Source organism: Dinoponera quadriceps, unplaced genomic scaffold, assembly GCF_001313825.1.
Source record: "Dinoponera quadriceps isolate SergipeBrazil2010 unplaced genomic scaffold, ASM131382v1 scaffold179, whole genome shotgun sequence".
Taxonomy (NCBI): Eukaryota; Metazoa; Arthropoda; class Insecta; order Hymenoptera; family Formicidae; genus Dinoponera; species Dinoponera quadriceps.
The window spans coordinates 1,158,275-1,178,951 of NW_014554529.1; the positions used below are offsets into that span (position 1 = coordinate 1,158,275).

Here is a 20,677-nt window from a genome sequence, read left to right on the forward strand (position 1 = left end):
AGCTGTCAATTCTCTGTGTGAGTATGTACGTGTTACCACTAGCGAGACTAGTGAGTGTATCCTTGGTTATGTGACAGCCGTTGTCAGCGAGAACTTACTCGCTGGCTTGGGGAAATGTCATCCCGGTAAAGGACGGGGAGAGGGTTTCCGTGTACATCTCGCAGCCCGTGCCCTGCAGGTAATCATTCTGCCACGCCTGAGTGTCCGGCGACTGAAACACCAACCAACCAGGCCCCACATCATCAAACCTTTCTTGATCCGCGGGTCTTTCCCGCGACGAAGGGTATCGGCTCCGTAGCGAGCGAGCCGTGACCCTTCGTGCGGGGTCATTCTAAACCGGAAGGAGGTAATCGATTGAAACATTCACCTACGCTATGCGACGATTTAAAAAAGATCTCTCGCTTCTCAGATCTGTAAGAAAAACTGGTTAGAGAGAAATTTGGTCCTCTACGGGTCCTGTGAGACAGGATCCTCTCTTCGGCGAGGGTGCAAAATGAAAACGCTCGGATATTGAGCAGACGACTATGTTGTGCACGACGACTATGCACGCGATGATGCAATTATGGCGACCGACCAGGGAAACCGCCGGTAATGATCAAATTCCAGAAGCCGTAATTCCGATCTCTCTTCCAAATTTCTATCCCACCCTCCTTTCCGTTCCCATCAATCGCAGCGATTGATCGGGCATTTCCCCTTCCTTCCTCCAGCCGTCTTTTCGTTCATCCTCTCGTGTGGCGCACAGTAGGAGCCGAGGTCCGCGCGAGAGACGTCTTCTCGATCCACTTCTCGAATTACCATCTTCTCCGCGATGAAGGAGCTTTTTCAGAAATTCTAGATTCACAGAGCACTACACTTTCTCTCGTATATTTACGCAAGTGCCTGTGCTTTCGCGACGCGATCGTCGAGAGATATAATTCTCGCGAGAATAAAAATGGAAATTCTCCTTAATCCGCTGATGTATTATTTAACTTTTTCGCGTCTCCTCCTGCATTATGAAATTAGCATAATCGGCGGGGAAATTTGAGCGGCCGAAAAAAAAAGAAAAAAAAACAAAAAAAAACAAATGGTCTAACACCGCGAAATTAGCAACAAGACGCGCTTTCAAAGGAAAGCTCTGGCTCTATGAATCTAGCTGTTCCGTATTTGCTCCGAGCGCATGTTCGAGCGATCTTACGGAAGATCCCGACGGTGATACACGTCGAAGAGTGCTCGGAGAGATGCGCGCGCCGTCAGTCAAAACTCCTCCTCCACTTACTGTTAATCGATGTTATTGTTACTCAATGTTATCATATCAGTTGCAGAGAAGGGTGAAAAATACAGATACGTTACTGAAGCGATGAAGGGGTGGCTTACATCGATTAGGTGTAGCACAGATACGGTTTTGTACAATATAGTAGACACGTTCATGTATCATGTTGTCGTATATACGCACACGTGTATGAGACACATGTGTGTGTATATGTATATACGTTTACGTATATAGCGGAGTGGAGCGTAGTGAGAGACACAGGCGAGGCGAAGCTTCATCCCTTTTTTTATCCTTCCGATTCGAGAGACCACGGACACCTTCCCCGAGCGATCTCCCAGTCGTTGTTCGCGCGTGCTCAAAGAAACTCCTCGCTAGGGGGTGTTCGCGCGCGATGAAAACCCGACGAGTTTCCTCCTCACAAGAAGGAGTAGAAGAACCTTTTGCGCGGGGGACTCGGTGTATCTTGACTTTACGAACTCGCCGGTTATGCGCGGAAGATTTGAGTTAAAACTCGAGTTTTGTTCCGCCGCTGGCTGAAGATGGAAGGAAAAACTCGGCGAATGAACAGCGTGAATTTCGTTAGGCACGTAATCGGGCGACCCCTCCGCGCGATCTACAAGGCAGAAAGTTCATAAAAATAGCGGGAGACCGAGTCCCCTACTTTTCCTCGTTAGACGACAAAATCGATCGCCGCGCCACGTGTTCGGCCGAAGAAGAGAATTAAAAATAATCGCATTGTCGAGGCGGAATTCCGTAACGAGCAAGCAAGATCGCTGACGGCGAACGGTCTCCGCGCCGTCTCTTGAATCAGATATGCGCTGGACCGACTTACTCAGTGGCTTTCGCAAAGGGCATTCCAATGAAGGTAGGGCTCAGTGTCTCGGTGTACATCTCCATTCCGGTTCCACGCAGGTAGTCATTCTGCCAAGCCTGCATATCGGGCGACTGGTACCAATCAACCAACCATTTCTAAATCACACACGCTCCTATGCATGTACGGATTGTTTGTCCACAGTGACACCCTTACTTCCGGACGCGATAATGTGATTCGGTGTTTTAAAAACAGCACCGGCGATTAACGAACGAGCTAAGGGGAATTCGAGTGAGAGAGACGCGATCACTGTGAACAGCCTGATCTAATACGAGGAATTGCGTTCAGACATGCATAGAGTAGGGGGCGGCAGGAGAACGACGATTTACTGACCGTCTTGAAGGAACGCATCGCGAAGAGGTTGGCCATCATCGTGCTGAAACCAGGCGCGAGGCAGGACTGCGCGATGAAGCCTAGTTTCAACTCTGCCAGGCATATGACGTCGTCGCCCCGCTTCCAATCCCACGATGGAATGTTTAGTAAGTAGGCCTGAAACGGACAACCGGATGAACGAGAACGAAACATCCACGACGCTCTCGAGAAACAATCATCTCTACGACGCAAATTACTTTCCGAGTTTCTCGACCACCTCTCGCTTAAGTTTAAGTGCACGATTATCCTCCCCCGAGCGTTTCTTCGGTACGATAACGGTTACCTTGTTGTGATACTGCATTAATTGTATGATAACGCGAATGTCGTCCGAATAGTTCTTGATGGAGATGACGCGCATGATGTTCGCCGCGTCTTCCGCGTCCGGGTCCTGGCAGTACTTGTTAGCCAGTACCAAACACGCGTCCGCTTCGTGTACCTAAAAACCATCGAGATAATCCGTTTCGTGTACGGTGTCCGTTGCTCTGTTCTGTGGGTCGGTTAATATAGGCGGGGGAGAAATGTAGGACGTTGGTCTCAAAGCGATAGCGAAACAGTGATTGCTCTCCGAGATTACGTTTGGAGCGGAAAAAAGTAAAAAAGTACCGTTCACAGTCGACGTTCGTCTCATGTTCGCGCGAGAAAAGTCCTTCTTGGCACGCGTCGCGATCGAGAGATCACGCCGCTAAATCTATAGACCGTCGTCCATTTCGCGGAAGACTCATGATGGGAGATAGAGCATCGTCGACGACACAACACAATATGAAAGGCGCGCGTACACACGCGCGAGACAAAAAAAAATATATATATATATATATAGGAATATGCATCTACGATATAGAGAAAAATCAAAGCGTTGAATAAGACAACAAGGGCTACTTGACATCGAAGATTCGCACGGCTATTATATATATCAGGGGCCGTCATCTCGAGGAGTTGTTGGATCCAATTCAAGCTTCGCTATCAAGAATCCGCGCGACTTTTCGCGTTACGATTCTCGCCAGTTTGGTGCGCGAGATACGATCGATCGAAATAGCTTGCGCGAAATGGAAACTTGCCGCGATAACGTAGACGTCTCCGCTTCGTGCGCACCTTCGACGCATAATTGGAATAACGATGAAAATATGAAAGCGAGCCTCTACGACACATTCCTCGATTACGCAAACCTTATCGATCATCGGGGGGAGAAGCGCCTCTATCTACATGCTAATCTATTGACTAACAAGACTTGGCATTAACCTCGTTGTGTAAAAAAAGGAACTATACAAACGTACCGCCCGTCAGTGCAGGATCGATACACTTAACGGATACCATACGGATCGATTATCCCCATCGCATACTGAGTCTCTAACAGAAACTATCGTCTGGAAAGTAATCGTCTGGTGAACCGGTCCTTCCACGAGAAATACACGGGAACTTACCCACTTGGGTCGACAGCAGGCATATCCGGTGAATGCAACACAACCTTTTTCCACGTAAATGAGTGTGTGTGTGTGTGTGTGTGTGTGAGATAGAAAGTGACGTTGCTTTCCTCTCGGATTTGCTACCGGGTATATAAAGAGGGAGGCGAAAGGTAGATAGATAGGTAGGGATATTAAACGACTTTACTAAGGCGAACGTAGAATATTGAGTTTCGGTCACGATTGGCCTGCGTGCCCTTTTAAAACCTCGAGGGTAATTGGTCGAAACCAGCTATCGCTGAAAAATTGACGAGACACGAAAGCATACGAGACGCGGAGGGTGGTAACATCGCCAATGTGTACGAGCATAAAGGGGAAACACACAGGCAACAAACATCCTGGAACAATAGCGTTTGTTATCGGCACAACGTCAGTTCCCGAACGTCTACCGATCGCCCACGGTAGCAGCCGTAATGTCGCTACTTTCGCGCCATCGATTTTTCCAAAGGACCTCACCGAATCGCGCCGTAAATATCGCTTCGCGAACTTGTGCGTCCGTGACAACATAAATTCGAAGATCTCGCGTGAAAGGGAGATAAAAATGGAGAAACAACGAAACAATATTTATAGAATGTTCAAAACGTTCAAATAGATTAAAACGACATCGCGCGGTCACTACTACCGTGCGTACGATGGAGAAGACATAGAGAGAAGGAAAGTGGAAGTATAGTAATGTATAATCATATCGGGAGCGTTGTTTATCATATTTTTATATATGGGTTTCTTCAATGCGGATATTTTGTATCGAGAGATCGTTCGATCGTGATAACGAACTCACCTTAACCCGCTGTAGGTCAATCGGGTTCATGATGGTCCCCTGAAAGAACTCCACGGTGGTGAAGTGCCGCTTGAACAGTCCCTCCAATTCGAGGTCTGGCGGTTTCCTGAACGGATCCGACAAAATGATACGATACTCTTTATAAATAACATTCACCTCAGCCGTCGACGGGCGCCTTTATTTTTGCGATCGATGCCAATCGGCGGAGATTTCATTAGAACGCAATTAAGAGAAATCTAAGGTGCGCGGCCTCTCGAGGAAGAACGCGCGATTTTTCAGGATCTCTCCGTGCTTTACCGAGCGCAGCCCGCGTATTCACCCTCGAGAGGCACACGTGCACGCGTATATAAGTAATAAATCTAAGTAAGTCGGCTCCATAGCTCAATACCAGCATACCATGCAGTCGCAGGCGGTTGCTTTCTACGTAAATATATATATATATTTATAGATACGTATAAGTATCTTTCCGGCGTTGCGTGTCGCTTTGTACGAGGTGTGCTCGAAAAGCGCCGTCGAGTACGACACGCTGGCGATCACGCCGGAGTAGCACCGCGTAAAAGAAAGAGAACGACATTCTAAAAAGAATATGATGATATGGCGATTATCAACGTGAGACTGCATGACATAAAAATATGTGGATAATATATATATATATATGCATAGATAAATATATATAAGAGTATGTATCGACCATCACGGCGTGTTATATCCAGGCGAATAACCGTGTAATAACCTAAAGAACTGCAAGGAAACGAGAAGCGCGAGCGGCCACGTGGAGGGCATTGATGGGGGGTTGTTTGGTTGGTTGGTGGAGGTTTTCGTGTGGTGGTTGTTCTAGGGTTCAGGGTACCTTGACGCGCTCCAGATCCACGGCATTCATCATGGTGCCCTGAAAAAACTCCACGGTCGTGTAATGCCTCTTCAGGAGACCCTCCAATTCGAGATCTGGCTCTTTCCTGGAAACACAGACCACTCCTTACGACTATAGCGATCAGACTTGTCCCTGCGCGAGTTTTACGCTTCAAATCGTCCGTTTGCAATTCGAGGCTTTCACGAACGTAAAATGTCCGTGTTTGCAGCACGAGTTTTCACGTTTGAAACTAATGGAATCTGATCGCTTTGAGTCGCATGGCGACAGGAAATCTTTCTCTCGATCATCGAAGGGGCGACATATACTCACCGCGGAGTCGCCAACATAGGAAAGAAAATGGTATTTAGTATGGGAGAGATGACGGATAGAGATGGTTGAGAGGTAAGTCGATTGTGATAATCAGCGAGCGATAGTTTTCTATTTATGCAATAATAAAAGATTAGATATATTTCACTAAGATAAATTGCACAAACCTCTATTCCTCGTGAAAATGCGTGAGAATACTGTTACATGAGGTAAGATTCGAACAATCATCGTTCGTTCGCGTCCACATTGACGACGCGGTCAAATGTTCAAATGATATGAACGAATGGGAGAGAAGTTTCGTAAGATATATACGACAACCCTCTCGAGATTATTCGCCGGGACACCGGCGATAATGTCGAGGAGGTTGAGGCGCGAAAAAATGTCACTTGTGTGTACTGTAAAAGGCAATGATCATACCTATGCAAGAAGACAACTTCTACGTCGACGTCCTCGCGATCCTCGTGTAGGAAATCCTTGAGGAAATGCGAGACCGATTCGTAAGTGATGTGGCCGCACACGACAATATGTCTGCCAACACAACGAACAGATTAGATTGCGTCCTAACGCGAGAGCGTTACATGGGAAGAGAAAGGGAAACTCTCACAAGCAACTACCATATACACGCTCTATATAGTATATATATATATATATACACACATATATATATATATATATGTATATCAACTAGAGGCCCCGATTAAGTTCACCTCTCGTCCGCTGCTGCCCCCTTCTTCCCGTCGTTTTCTCGGGGTTCAATAACACACATCCCTCGCTACTCATAAATACAAACAAATGATTACGGTGCTGCGAGGGGCGGCGAGCGGGGGAGAGAAGAACGAACGTTGGTGGGAATTACTTTTTTTTTTCTTTTTCCTCTTCGTGCCATTTTAGTCTGCTGCCACAGTGAGATTAAACTTGACTTCGTCTCATTTTGTTAAGCGACTCTATTTCACTTAAGATTACTCATTCAGCAACTGGCGCGGTTCGTGAAGAGACAAAAAAAAAGGGAAACAAAAAATAGTTAGAGCGTGTTCCTCGAGAAATACCCAACGATCCGTCGAGTGAGATCGATACGCGAGTCGTTTACTTCAGAGAGAGAGAGAGAGAGAGAGAGAGTAAGAGAGAGAGAGAGAGAGAGAGAGAGAGAGAGAGAGAGAGAGAGGAAACACGTACGGTCGTTAAAGTGATCGAAAAAAATAGAGAAACTACTCGGCACTTGAGCAATGCGCGCGGTCTACGATGTGTACGCGCGCGCCATTTAAGGAAAGAACGATATGTAAATCAGTAGGCTAGAAAGAAAAGAACTTACCAGGTTTGCTCTAGGAATTGGAGTGTGTTGTTTTAACCAACTAAACGTGAGCAACTATACACGCACGCACGCACGCACACACACACGCACGCACGCACGCACGCAAGCATACACACACCTAAGTGATTAGATTGCGCTATAAGGTGGACGACACATTAGGTTAATATCGACAAGTGTCAGATCGAATAACGCACGAGTGCAGGCTCATTCGTGTTATTAATCATTGCAATATACGTGAAGCGCAAGGCCCTCCTCTACGTGTGTATCGACATGTGGCGCAACTCCTACTCCTAAGTGCGACATAACAAGGTACATAAGACTAAAGGTGTCTAAAGAGATCGATAGAGACTTGCAATGTAGGAAAAGATAGAGTTCGACCATGATCATTCCATGCTCAACTGCCTTCTACTACACGGTGAAGATCTAATAACGCTCGGCCGTGTCGTGAACTCAGCAGCTTCTTGTCTGGTCGCTCGTTTGATCGCGCGACGACACAACACGGAGAAAAGAGAGAAATCCTGCGGATCGTCCTCGCGAGACCGCGGGCCCCTGCTGAATTCAACCGCGGACCCGACGATCACTTGTCAGGGTTGTGGTACTTTCGCTCTAACATACGGGACCGTGTGTGCGTGTACGTCGAGAGTGTTGTAGATATGAGAGAGAGAGAGAGAGAGTAGTCGTTATATCACGCGGTGTTCGTTCGTCGGATCAAAGACGCCGAAACGAAAATCCGGCGTTCGTACGCGTTTGTGTGCAACGAGAGCCGAATTTTGTCCTCCTCTCGCTTTCCTTCGCATTTATTTTCCCTTCTTTTTGCTTCACCATGACGAGATTATCATTCACGTCTCTCTCTTGCTGGTTGCCCCGAGGGCGTGTGATTTATTAAACCCACGAGGCCCTTCGACCGATTCATTGTCCGACGAGACAGGTGCTATTGAAAGTTTGGATAAAATGACCAGTATTAATGAAACTTCGAGATGGGAAACGGTGGTGTGTGGCGAAAATGTGCCAACGATGATCTCCGCCGCGAAAAAGTTCGTATTGTCGTGGAGGAGCCCATCTCTCGCGAATATGTGTACATTCGGGCCCGTGTACTCGGACAATGATGATGATGATGCGATCGTGTCTCGTTGTCGTTTAGCTTCTCCTTACGAAAAATCACATTTGCGTCAGTCATGAATGACGGCTGAATCGAAAAGAAAGCCTGTCGTTCCTGATCGTCTCGAACCACCGAAGTCCCCGTCCTCGATCAGAATCCCTGAACTATTGCGTGATGCGCGGTAATTAACACACGTTATACCCAAGAGACAAACTGAGTAAAATTTTCTTTTGTTTTCTCCTCTTTGGAGTTTACCAATTATACGTAAGAAACGATTATTAACACTGTCTAAAACACCAAAGTTATTACACTGAAGTGATACAACATATTATAGGTTATATATATATATAAATACATATATATATATATATATATATATATATATATATATATATATATNTCTTTCTTTTTTCTTCAAAAGAAGCACCCCGAAAAAACGTAAAGCTAAGAGATACATACTTATTTGGATATTATAAACTATTTGTACTGAAGTATCTTGTTATAGTAGTTGCGGCTTAAACCATATATGTGTGCATGTGTGTGTGTACGCAGATATATATATATATATATATATATATATGTATATATGTATATATATGTATAATATATATGCATTCTCAATGTTCAGATGATGCAGGGTACATGCTGGACGTTGACCCCGTGCACTCGGAGAGAAATACGACATATCAAAACGCGCGGTTCGTTTAACGATGATAAAGTTCGCCCGACCGTGATCCCGCACGTCCATCGGGCAATTAACTCAAGACTCGTCGCGTGAATTTCATGGCTCTTATATTGCGTCGCGAATTACAGCGAAATTTTCCGCTGCAGAATTAACGGTTTGTTAGCGCGACATGGTCCGCGTTATTTATGTCGCTTAACGCGGCTACTAAACGAGCGATCCGGATGGTTATAAACGCGTCCAAGTTACTCGCGAGACGAGACGCGCAATTGAAAGAGCATTCTCGAGGATTTCTCGAGGCTAAGGAACTACCGATCGGCCGTATTTTTCAGCGCGATAAGCCGTATTTCTCCCAAGTGCGCTCGGTGTGAACAAACAAGCTAACACCAGTTGCTGGGTGTGGTAGGTCTGTGGTGGCAGACGGCTGGTTGGCTGCTTGATTAGTTAGTTGGTTGAGGGATTTTGTTTAGGATTTGTTTTTTGGGCACGGCTGCACTAAGGCCGACTGACAACTAGTGCAATGAACTGGTATGGAACTGAGGTTTTACGATGCTAACACTGATCTCTAAATATATATAGATCTGTAAGAAGGAGTCCCGTTAGGTCAGGGGAGTTTCTTGACGGGGATTAATGTTCGCGTACGTGCTTCTATCGAAGGGTTGCATTCAACGGGAAACACGGGAGAAAGAAAGACCGGCCGTGTTCGTACATGTGTCGGAAAAAGAGGGGTAGTAGTGGTGGGTGTGTGTGACACGGGATAGAGATGCCAGGCGGAAGAGAGTGATAGAGATTGCATAGCCTTTCATGTACGAAAGGATATTCAAATCGGGGAAGCTAATTGGTTGTGTCTCTCACCTGCGACCTCGCTCGTTCTTCAAAGTGCCGCCATACTTGTTTCGCGTCCCGATCAGGTCAATTATCTCGGGGATACAACTGGCGAATATGGCCTACACCACGTAATAGAACAGAACATAACACTCGCATCAATACACTTGTGAGACAGGGTTGGCAGTGGTTTGCTTTTCTTTTTTTTACATGTATCAGTCGGTCGGTCGGTCGGTCGATGAATTTTTGAATGTTTCCTGACGTCGCGTCGTGATGTCTCATTATTACGCGATACGTCTTTTCTCATAGGTGACGAGGGGAAGGATATTTGCATTTTCATGAGCGGAATCGCAGAATTTGGCTCGGCGTAACCCAGGTTACGCGGCTGCTCATAGAGACACGATTATCAGTGCTGTGCGAGCCACGCCTTTGAGAATTAGTAATGTGTTGGAAACGTTCCAGATAAAAGAAAGGGCGGGGTACCTAACGAGTACTACAAGTGCCGTCTACCCAGTCAATCGGTAGATCTATTCGCGCGTTGAGACGCAGTCCCTGTCATTAAAAAAGTCCTATCATCCCTTCTTCACGCAACATATGTATGTCTTTTCTATCCCTCTCGAAAACTCTTCGCTTCTAATTAACTCTTCCGCGTCCTTTAAACGCATCTATTCTCGCGTGAATTTTTACACTATGTATTTCGTGGAAATAAGAAGTTGACCGAAGAAATTATTCGACATTTTTCTCTACAGATATTTTTTCGTTCAACAGTTAATGTTCGAATATTGTCGATTTGCGATCTTAACGCGGGTAGATATTAAAATTTGTTAATAATCAGAAGTATAGGTGCAAACAGCACACACACAAGTTTGCTTTTCAAAGAAAAATTTTGAATAGAAAAGATAAGAGAACGTCAGAGTAGTCTTTTATTTTTTATATTTAATTATAAAAATATATTGAAAGTATTATAATTTTATATGTCAATATTCTTGATAATTAGAACTCGCGATCAGTGGAGGAAACCTTTTTGTCCTAATTCTTGTCTCCTCCTCTACTTATGAATACTAAATTATTAAAGAAGGATAAACTTGTTAAACTTTTGCACCCAGACTTTTAATTACAGTTGCATTCACATGGATAGTATATACGCCGAGGAAATTCTTATTATGTAAGAAGATATTCTCCGAAATATGTTCTGGTCAAAGGTGTAAGACGACAAGCCCGCGAGGGGCATCTTCTAACTCGCAATATAACGCACGGATGTAACAGAACTCACTGGAAATTTAATTAGCGAGCGATGTTAGTGTCTGGTTAATATTGAATCACTCGTTCACACTACAATTGCACGATACAATCGACACAACATGTGTATGCGCATGAATATTACAACAGTTCCCAAAATCTCGAAATAAAAACGTATATATGTACATGATTCAATCACGATAACAACGGAACCGATAAAGCTACGCTACAGCACACAACATAAGATCTCTTTCTTCCTCCTTACGATGCGAACGCACGCCGTTCGCGCAATATATATATATATATATATATATAGTGTAATATGTATCTGTAATATGTATCCGGAAGAAAGTTCTTCTTTGAAGAGCTTTCTCCACAAAAAAGATCATCGATGGACTCCGATGAAAGTGTGCACATAAATATTATTATTTTGTGACAGCAAGTAAGAAAACATTATTCTGATAAAAAATGGGAAGAGCCAATCGATGATCTGCCGAACGAAAAGGATCTCATCGCGAGAAGCGGTGATGCTCTGCGGCAACGAAGTCTGTGAGCGTAATTGCGTGTTACGATTCATCGAAAGATTGCACGAGCGGGCCAAAACGATTTTCTTTCGCGACTTCCTGCGTGTTTCTTGGGACAGTGGGCTGATCTATGCGCGTACTACCTCTTACTTCTCGATTTGGCCGCACGTGTCGTTCGCGTTAAACGGAGTAATTGTGATGTTCCGGGCGAGTATCCTTTCCGTGTGCGTTGTGTGCATGTACGTGTACACATATGTACACACGTGCGTGCATACATACGCGGGACGATCGCCCATACGTTACCCGCGTGTTATATGGAACGTATGCTCGATGTGACCCAAGCTAGACTACCTGTGTGCCCCAACAATGAGATCGTGAGTCGGCGCTTCGCGGCGAACGAAGGCAAGACGGACGTAGATCCGATCAATTTTTCATCCGCTCGCGTGCGGTCAAAAGGTCATAGACGTTTTATTAGAAACGCACGCTCGATATTTTTATGATACCTGCGATATAATAAAATTCAAGGTGATTCGAATTCATTCATTGGCGATATCCTGCGAAAGAGATAAATGGAATTTCGAGGGAGAAAAAAAATATCGGGCAAGATTGAATGTCTAAACTTCGATTATCAGAAGAAGCATGACGACGTAAACAAAGTGCCGGATAAATTTAACTTCGTGCGATGACTTTTCTAAATCCTCGGCGTTAACAAAATCAGTATAAGAAAGTATCTACTCTTGATTTTGACCGAAATCACTTTGAAAACACGAGGACATGTATCGTTCGTTTTGGAGCGACACGTATCTCTCGCCGAGATGAATACCTCTTTGTTTTCTTTGCGATTGTTTCATTCCTGAATCTTCGAGATTCTCATTAAATAACAAATTTTCTATGATTATCCGATTATTCGTTATTTTGCCATCTAATTACATTTATGTACACAATTATCGCAACCGTCTTCGCCGAGTTACGTCGTTCCACGTCGCATATGAATGCAGCGTCGTATATCGCAATCAGACGTGCAATTTCTACTGATAAACCCCTAAAGAGCGGCGGTATGTGCCTACGTTTGCAGCCGCTACTGCTGCTCTATTTCAAATGCCAAGAACCGTGTGTGTGTATGTGTGTGTGTGTGTGTGTATCAAGCCAAGAGAAAAGTCGCGACTCGATACTGAACCGGAGACGACCGCCCTCCTCGCTCTCGCGTACATCGAACGAGAGAAGATTATTCTCTCTCCCTCGAAAGGTCGTACCGGGGGGTCGATCGCCTTTCGACAGTCTACAGACTAGCCAAAACACTATCGCATGCTACCAAGAAACTCAATCTGAAAGAGAGAGCGGAATAGATAGATAGAGATAAAATAGATAGATAGAGGGAGAGCGAGAAAGACAGAGAGAGAGAAAAGAGAAGTATGTCTCCACGGTTGTTTGTCGGCGCTCCCTGCGGAGCCTAATTTTGCCGGACATGATCGGGTTTCCTTCATACATTTCGATAACGAGTAATATTCATACGTCTCGACCTGATGTCGGCGAGTTACTTCGAAGATATTGACACGCGGTCTTTTAACGTGTACGTGTATATATGTATGATGTATCTGTGTGTGTATGCCGATTGTATCAACGTCATTCGCAATTCGCTGCTTCACGGCTGTGATCGCGTATTGTTCGACGATACGTGTTTTCGGAAGAGTCGTGTTCGACAATACGTAAAAAGAGTAAAATCCCCCAAAGGATGATCAAAAACGCAAAAACAAACGGATTCTCTCGGAATAGTATGGGCGAATATTTCATTCAATTATCAAGCGAATATATACAAATAATTACCTGAGTAATATCGTCAAAAATGCTTTTTCGATGGAAACGTAACGACATTCGAGATGGATGAGAAGAAAAATAAGAGACATCTCTCTCCGGCGGAAAATCAAAAAGCAGCGTGACGCTACGGATAAACGAAAAATATTGCCGCGCGAATATTCGCGAGAAGTTTTATAATCGGAGAAATGGACAGCTTTTGAAAAGAGGAGAGGTGTTGCGCGTAATAAACATGCATGTTTGTTGCGATGATACATCTTCCGTTCCGCGATTTTATCGCTCGCTGCCGCGATGGAACGTCAAACAAACACGAAACTCAAAGCGAAAGAGTTTCGATCGTAAAAATATGACGCATTTTACACGATTTACCACCGACAGAGACGGGAATCGGCTGCGTTCGATGGGTGCGTCTTGCCACGATCGAACGGATGCCGCACGCTAATAACATTAATCTCGTTCGTTAGTGCATAATATTGTGCGCCACAACCGCAAAGGGTTAGGCATCATGATTTCCCGCGCGTGCGGAAGGGACAAAGTTATCGACATTGCTGCCGTCGATATACTGTTCGCGCCCTACGTGCGCTGTGTAAAGGGACAAAAAGCGACGCAATCGTGCCGCCGAGTTAATCTACCACGATAACTAGATTAGCGAGGTACATTACGTGCGTGATGTAAGTCAACTTTCCGTGCCCAAGTAATCGACCCTACCTCTGATCCCGTTATAACTAAGGACGAACCGCTCGTTTAGACGCGAAAAATACGCAGGTATCGTTAAACGCGCACGCCGCGACACAATTCTGAGAAACACTACATAATAATGTATAAAAAGCAAGAGAAAAGCTATATGTTATATATATTCAAGAGCTTCATATCCTCGCATCGACCGAGTTACCGGGAACGAAATGGCTTTTGATGAGTTATAACGTGAGGGATCAACGAAGAGAACCAACTACTTTTCGTGACCGTGCGATATAAGGTAATCGTATATATGTATATATATTACAAAGTACCAATGTGTACATATATATGGAGAGAGAGAGAGAGAGAAGAGGAAAGAGAGAGATGCAACAGTAATATATATATATATATATATATATTTTTTTTTTTTTTTCTCATCTACTAATATGTGTATGTAAACGTGTGTATGTAATAATAATAATAAAAATTCGTGTGTTTCTCTTTCCACAAGAGTCCAAGCATACCAGCACGTGTTATTACCAAGATATTTGCTAACTGGTAAAAAGGTGGAGAAGAGAAGCGGTGAGAGTCAGCGCAGGATTATGTTAAAGAAACGGTGAAGACGAGGGTGAATAAAAAAGAGAAGGAGAGACTGTGTGACTCAAGAAATCCGGAATATCATTTCTCTAACAGTCACGGATCCATGATGAGGGCCGAGATATGGGGCGAGATATGAGGTAAAGAGCGGCGGGAGGAACGGGATGTATTTACTAGTCGAAGAGTAAGTTCATCGCGGATAGCGAAGGTGGTCCCGAAGGTGGTTTACTCGCACCTCCGCGAGAGAGAAGCGACGATGTTTTTCTTTTCATCGATAAAATCGAGCCGTGCACGACGCTCATCGTCGCGCGAACGAAGCCTGGATACTGCCAGTGAGGAAAAGAAAATATCGCGTTCTCGTTTCGCAGGGGGAGGACGAAACTTGTAGCAAGTTCAGTCGGAAAATTGAGTTACGCGCACGGGAACTGGCTGACGACGACGTAGCAATCATTAAAATACTTCGTTACTTGGATACTCTCTGTTTATCCGACCTCTCGTTCGCCTCGTTCGCCCTCCTTCCCCCCGGTTGTGCCCAACTTCCGCTAATACGATGCCGTGAGACGTGCGCGGAAGCGCGCAAAACACGTTAATTGCCTTCGCGACGTCTCTAATAAAAAGAGAGATTCATTGCGCGATCGTTTATCTCGTTCTCTCCCCTCCGTCGAAGAGCGCCCAATCGATCACAGATGAAAATTTGTCCATTGTCGTTTCTCGGTCGGTCGGTCGAAAGAAAGAGAGAGATCACCGAGGGAACAAAAGTGGTAATGTCAGCACGAGAGACATCACAGTCTCGCATGAAGAGATTCCTTCGCTATCCAGGCCGACTTCACTACTTCTCGTATCTATGTGACTACTGGGACAACATGGGGGCTAGTTTCAAGTTAGGGCTTTATGGCTGGCTTCCACATAGGTGGAATTTTCTGGGGGGTACCTGCGTCCACGCTCGCGGCTGTACTGGCCACCGTACTTGCTGCGATTCGCGGCGAGCTCCGTGATCTCTGGGATCCAGCTGGCGAACACCGCCTACACACCCACAATCATCCGTTGCCGTCAGAACAGACCCCTTAGCCTGAATCTTTTGTGTTTGTTTTTTTTTGTTTCGTTCGTTTACTTTCTTTTCCCGCTTCGTTACGTTCTTGTCGCTTTGCCGCGAGCGACCCAACAGAGCGTCGCGGATCGTGAGAATGGAGATGACAAGTACGGGAGAAATCGGTCTGATACCGAGGCGCAATTGTAAAATAGGTTATGATGTGTAATTTTGAAGCTGGTGTGCGTTCGTGACTTGAATCGATTTCTTTTTAATAACGCATTTCAAAATAAAACGGATATTGATCGTAATTTCTGCGTGTTTTCTTTGACAGGAGATTCCGGCGCACAATGAAGAGATTTCGTGCGTTGTCGTAGTCAAATTCGATTAAACAAAATAAAAGAAAACTGAAAATCCATAGATGCAACAGGATAATCTCATACCGTAACTTATATACTTTTCTATACATTTCTAAATGCTGCACACTCTCTACATAATTATACGATCAATGAAATATAGAAAAAAACCTGAGGACACATTATGTGAAAATATTTGAAATATATATTTAAATCTTCGTTCGATACTGTGCAAAAATCATTCAGAACACGTTCTGAAATATCTGTTATATTGACGAAATGTCTAGCAAATTTTTGGAAACGAATCGCTGAACTTTTTATCTCGTTCAGAAAATCGGACTTTGACATATAAAATATAAATCTGAAAAATGGTTTGTTTAATTGCATACTGTTATCATATATTGTGGGGAATATTCTTAATATTAAGGTCACGTTCTTTGAGACGAACCTCGATAATCAATTTGAGCGCAACAAAGTCATATATTTAAAATCTACGGGAATTTTCATTCCACCACTGTTTACGCAATAGCCGCTTTATATTAATCTTGAATGGCAGATGAATCCGAAATTCATCGATTTTAAAGCGGAACACGTAGGGATGATATGTCGAGTGATTGGCGCAAAAGTACGATGAACACTCGATACGATATCGTAGTAATATGACAAACTTGTTCCAACACTCGCTCGCATACTCTCTTGTCTTTCGAGTTCCCGCGTGTGCTACAACCTCGGCTTGCTTGGAATCATTAATCCTTGTCAGGTAGGATTAACCCGCGGAACGTTCGCTAGAATGTAGCGATGCGTTCCTCGTATGTGTGTGCGTGTTAGTGCCGCATTCAGAACTAATCTCATTCAAGCGAATTCAGGAGGAAAAAAAATCGCTCAGCGGCTTAAGCGTCGATTTTTTCGAAGCGCGGATAAGAGAGAGAGAGAGAGAGAGAGAAAGAGAGATTCTGTGACAAATTAGTAGGAACGTCGAGTGTATAATCGTGCCAATGTGCTAGCAGCGCCTGTCAGATCGTTGATCGGATGATGAAACTGCGTGTTAGCACGATGCAAATTGTGCGTATCATTAGATTAGCGCTGCGCAGCCGTCGTGTGGAAGTTTCTCACGCGACAACTCGCCGCTGTAACCACGCGAAATGACGGGATTGATCCGTAAAAAACACAGTGCCGTTAAGTTCCTCGTTCCGCGCAATGCGTGCCTATCCGCGAGTTGACCGTCATTAATTAACATCAATTGACTTTAACGTTTTGCGCGAAACAACGGATAATTGAGTGCCATCATCATCTCGCGCGAAGTGTCGTAAAAATTAATTCAATGGCATGCAGGCACTATCGTAGCGTACGGCGCCGGCAATTTCGAATAATCGTCTCTGATGTGATGACTTGTTGTCCTATTTCTAGAACGGGGATCAAAGAATATCGCCGTATAGACTAGAGGAGACCGTAATAATATAATCGGGAAGATAAATAAAGAAACTCTGTGTGCTTCGCATAAATGACTGCGCGATAACCGTGATCGAGTCTAAACGGTATATTGTGTGATGTACCTCTCGTGTAAAACGATTGATCAAACCATGCAAGACGCTTAATTAAATGAAATTATTATTATTGAATTATCACACAAATGATGATATATTTCTAATCTGCGGAAATTGAATTACATGATTTGATTTGGAAATTTTACAATGTTATACTTGGTACTTTTGACGATTCGTGTATCCATTCATATGTGGTGCGGTATAATAGTAATGTTGTTTCCCTGTAAATGTTCATATATTGAAGGTAGCAGACTAAAGTGGCAAACCATGTGATTTGTTCGATAAAATGTGCTGTTGATAAAAAATGGTTAATGTAACGGCGAGAAAGCAACTCGATGGAGTGCAAACGAAGATATTATCAAAGCAGTTGTTTCGTCCGTCTCGAGGCGAAATTAAATTCGGGAAAAGTGTAATCCATCAAATTGCTTTCGTCAAATTGCTTTGTAGAGTGTCGTCTTATACGTGTTAATATGGATGCTTGTTGCTTCGTGCTGTAGAAAAAGAGATAATCGATATACGATAAAGAACCGATCGATATAATATAGAGTACATGCATAAGGCAAACTTACTAAGCGCAGCTGCTTCTCTCGTCACTTTGGACTTACACGCGATCTTCGCCATTGAACACATATTGTTTATCAATTCGGTATCGCACGGTGAAAGGTCATCGACTTTACGTAATCTTATCGTTGAGAGAAATTATGCAGAAAAAGTAAAGCGACATTCCGCAATTATTTCCGATTCTCAAACACGAAATTCTCGTGCAACGTTTGACCGACGTTAAACGTAAGAAGCGGAACAAAACTCATCATCGACGGCCACTCGAGGCGAATCGATTTTGAAAGTATATAAAATGGTGAGAAAGAGCGGAGACGGAGTAAAATATAATAATTATACGGTGGCGTTTATTAACGGCCCCTACGCGAGAAATGTGGCGATTCACGCCGCAGCTTATCGGCTTTAATTCAAGTCAGTCCAATACCAGAAAGTATTCGCTTCTGACCGCCGCAGATGGTTCAACATTTACCTGGCCACGGGTGTGGTCCACTCGACTGTATGATAATATCAAAATCGATACGTCCGATCGTTTATGACGATTAGCGAGTACTAATAGGGAACAAAATCGATAGCTCGAAAATATTTAATTCGTTCAGTCCAAATTATCTTTCTAATTCTAATTACTTATCGCCCTGAATTTTATCATATCGGACTCTTCAAATATCACTTCTAATTTCAAACGTCCAACTTTGAATTACACGATAAGTAATAATCGTTATATTGATTCGGTAAAAATGCAATAGCCGAGATTTTCGATTTCCAGCGTTTCTACTTGTTTTTCGGCATACGTTCGTTCGCTCTTTCCTCGCCGCTTCATTGGACCTTTCACCGTGGACGTTTGATTCATTGGGAAATGAAAGGGAACGACGAATATACCACGCACGCACGGTCGGGTCTATATTTCCGGCTATTGTAAATTCTCATGCATTCATCATCTCGAGCCTCTTGACGTTTCGCGCTCACGTAGAACGATGAGAACGTTACCGTGTGTGTGTGTGTGTGTGCATCGTTCGTATGTTATTTGTGTGCATGTGTAATATCGTAATTGTACGGTTCGTTAATCCTTACGTAAGTACAGAAGTATATACATACTGGAAGGGAGAGTAAAATTAATAGACAAGAGACAGAGAGGGTTGTAGGATGTAATTTGATTGATAGTAATACCTCTTTCCATGCTCCCGCTTGTATTCGCCGCTGTACTTGGACCTACTGCCTACGAGCTCTATTATCTCAGGTATGCTACTAGCAAAAATTGCCTGCAAATAGAAATCATAACTGGAAAACACTATGCGACTACGCGGATCGTTGAAAAAGAAAACAGAACAACCTAGGGTCACCTAGATATCGGTAGCGGCAGTGCTTCCGCATCCTATATTGGCGTAAGTTAAAATGCGTGTCGTACGAGGAAAACGGTGAGGAAGGAGAGGAGGGGTAGAATGCGACTAATAATCTACGTTTTATGTTTCGTGTGCTTGCTAACATGAGATTCGTGACGCTTTCAGGTACATATCGATACCCGGGTGACATATATTCTGATGCGTTGAAAAAACAGTGTGTAAAAGAAAGTACCCAGCTGATAATTACATCAACGAAATCCACTGATGTTCAAAATGACTGACATATAAACCGCTCTTTTCGCATATAATATCATTCATACCGAAATATCAAATAAAAAAAACAAATTAAATGCAATGCACACCTTTGTAAAACTGTGTTAAATCGTTTTGTGATATTAATAATTCAGATAATAATTTTTCTTAATACACAGTAGAATACTGACAAATCATTCTTAATTTTTGTAAAATAATTTGACATATTGATGCTCTTGACATACTTCTTATTATTTACAATTGAAATATGGTTATTTTAAAAAATTTATATTTTACATTTATATGTATTATATTTAATATATATCACATTGAATTGCGTGTTAAATAAATTAACGAATGTCGTCTAAAAATGATCAAAGTCGATCTTTCAGACTATATTGAGTGATCACTCAGCAACGAAATCACGCTGCTTATCACGATATCGTTTTATGTCACAGCTTTTATTATCGTTACTACTTACACCACGATGATTTTGTTGTATAGAATAATTCGGCGCATAGGTATCGAGTTTGTGTGTGTGTGTGTGTGTGTGTGTGTGTGTGTGTGTGTGTGTGTGTGTGTGTGTGTGTGTGTGTGTGTGTGTGTGTGTGTGTGTGTGTGTGTGTGTGTGTGTGTGTGTGTGTGTGTGTGTGTGTGTGTGTGTGTGTGTGTGTGTGTGTGTGTGTGTGTGTGTGTGTGTGTGTGTGTGTGTGTGTGTGTGTGTGTGTGTGTGTGTGTGTGTGTGTGTGTGTGTGTGTGTGTGTGTGTGTGTGTGTGTGTGTGTGTGTGTGTGTGTGTGTGTGTGTGTGTGTGTGTGTGTGTGTGTGTGTGTGTGTGTGTGTGTGTGTGTGTGTGTGTGTGTGTGTGTGTGTGTGTGTGTGTGTGTGTGTGTGTGTGTGTGTGTGTGTGTGTGTGTGTGTGTGTGTGTGTGTGT

General features: G+C 43.8%; 1 protein-coding gene across 43 annotated transcripts in view; it reads right to left on the minus strand.

The window, feature by feature from the left end:
- LOC106751765 (calcium-activated potassium channel slowpoke) overlaps positions 1 to 20,677 on the minus strand; it is a 96,015-nt gene that overhangs the window by 30,817 nt on the left and 44,521 nt on the right. For 25 of the 43 annotated variants that reach the window (XM_014632825.1, XM_014632826.1, XM_014632854.1 and 22 more), the window contains 6 exons: positions 19,319 to 19,410; positions 6,322 to 6,432; positions 4,728 to 4,833; positions 2,776 to 2,928; positions 2,454 to 2,609; positions 2,082 to 2,194 (listed from right to left, as the gene is read on the minus strand). In XM_014632825.1, the coding sequence (XP_014488311.1) occupies positions 2,082 to 2,194; positions 2,454 to 2,609; positions 2,776 to 2,928; positions 4,728 to 4,833; positions 6,322 to 6,432; positions 19,319 to 19,410 (731 nt within the window). Of the gene's footprint in view, positions 1 to 98; positions 212 to 2,081; positions 2,195 to 2,453; positions 2,610 to 2,775; positions 2,929 to 4,727; positions 4,834 to 5,577; positions 5,684 to 6,321; positions 6,433 to 9,849; positions 9,942 to 15,600; positions 15,693 to 19,318; positions 19,411 to 20,677 lie in introns of those variants that run through there. The other 18 variants (XM_014632862.1, XM_014632842.1, XM_014632863.1 and 15 more) reach the window with 7 other exon arrangements.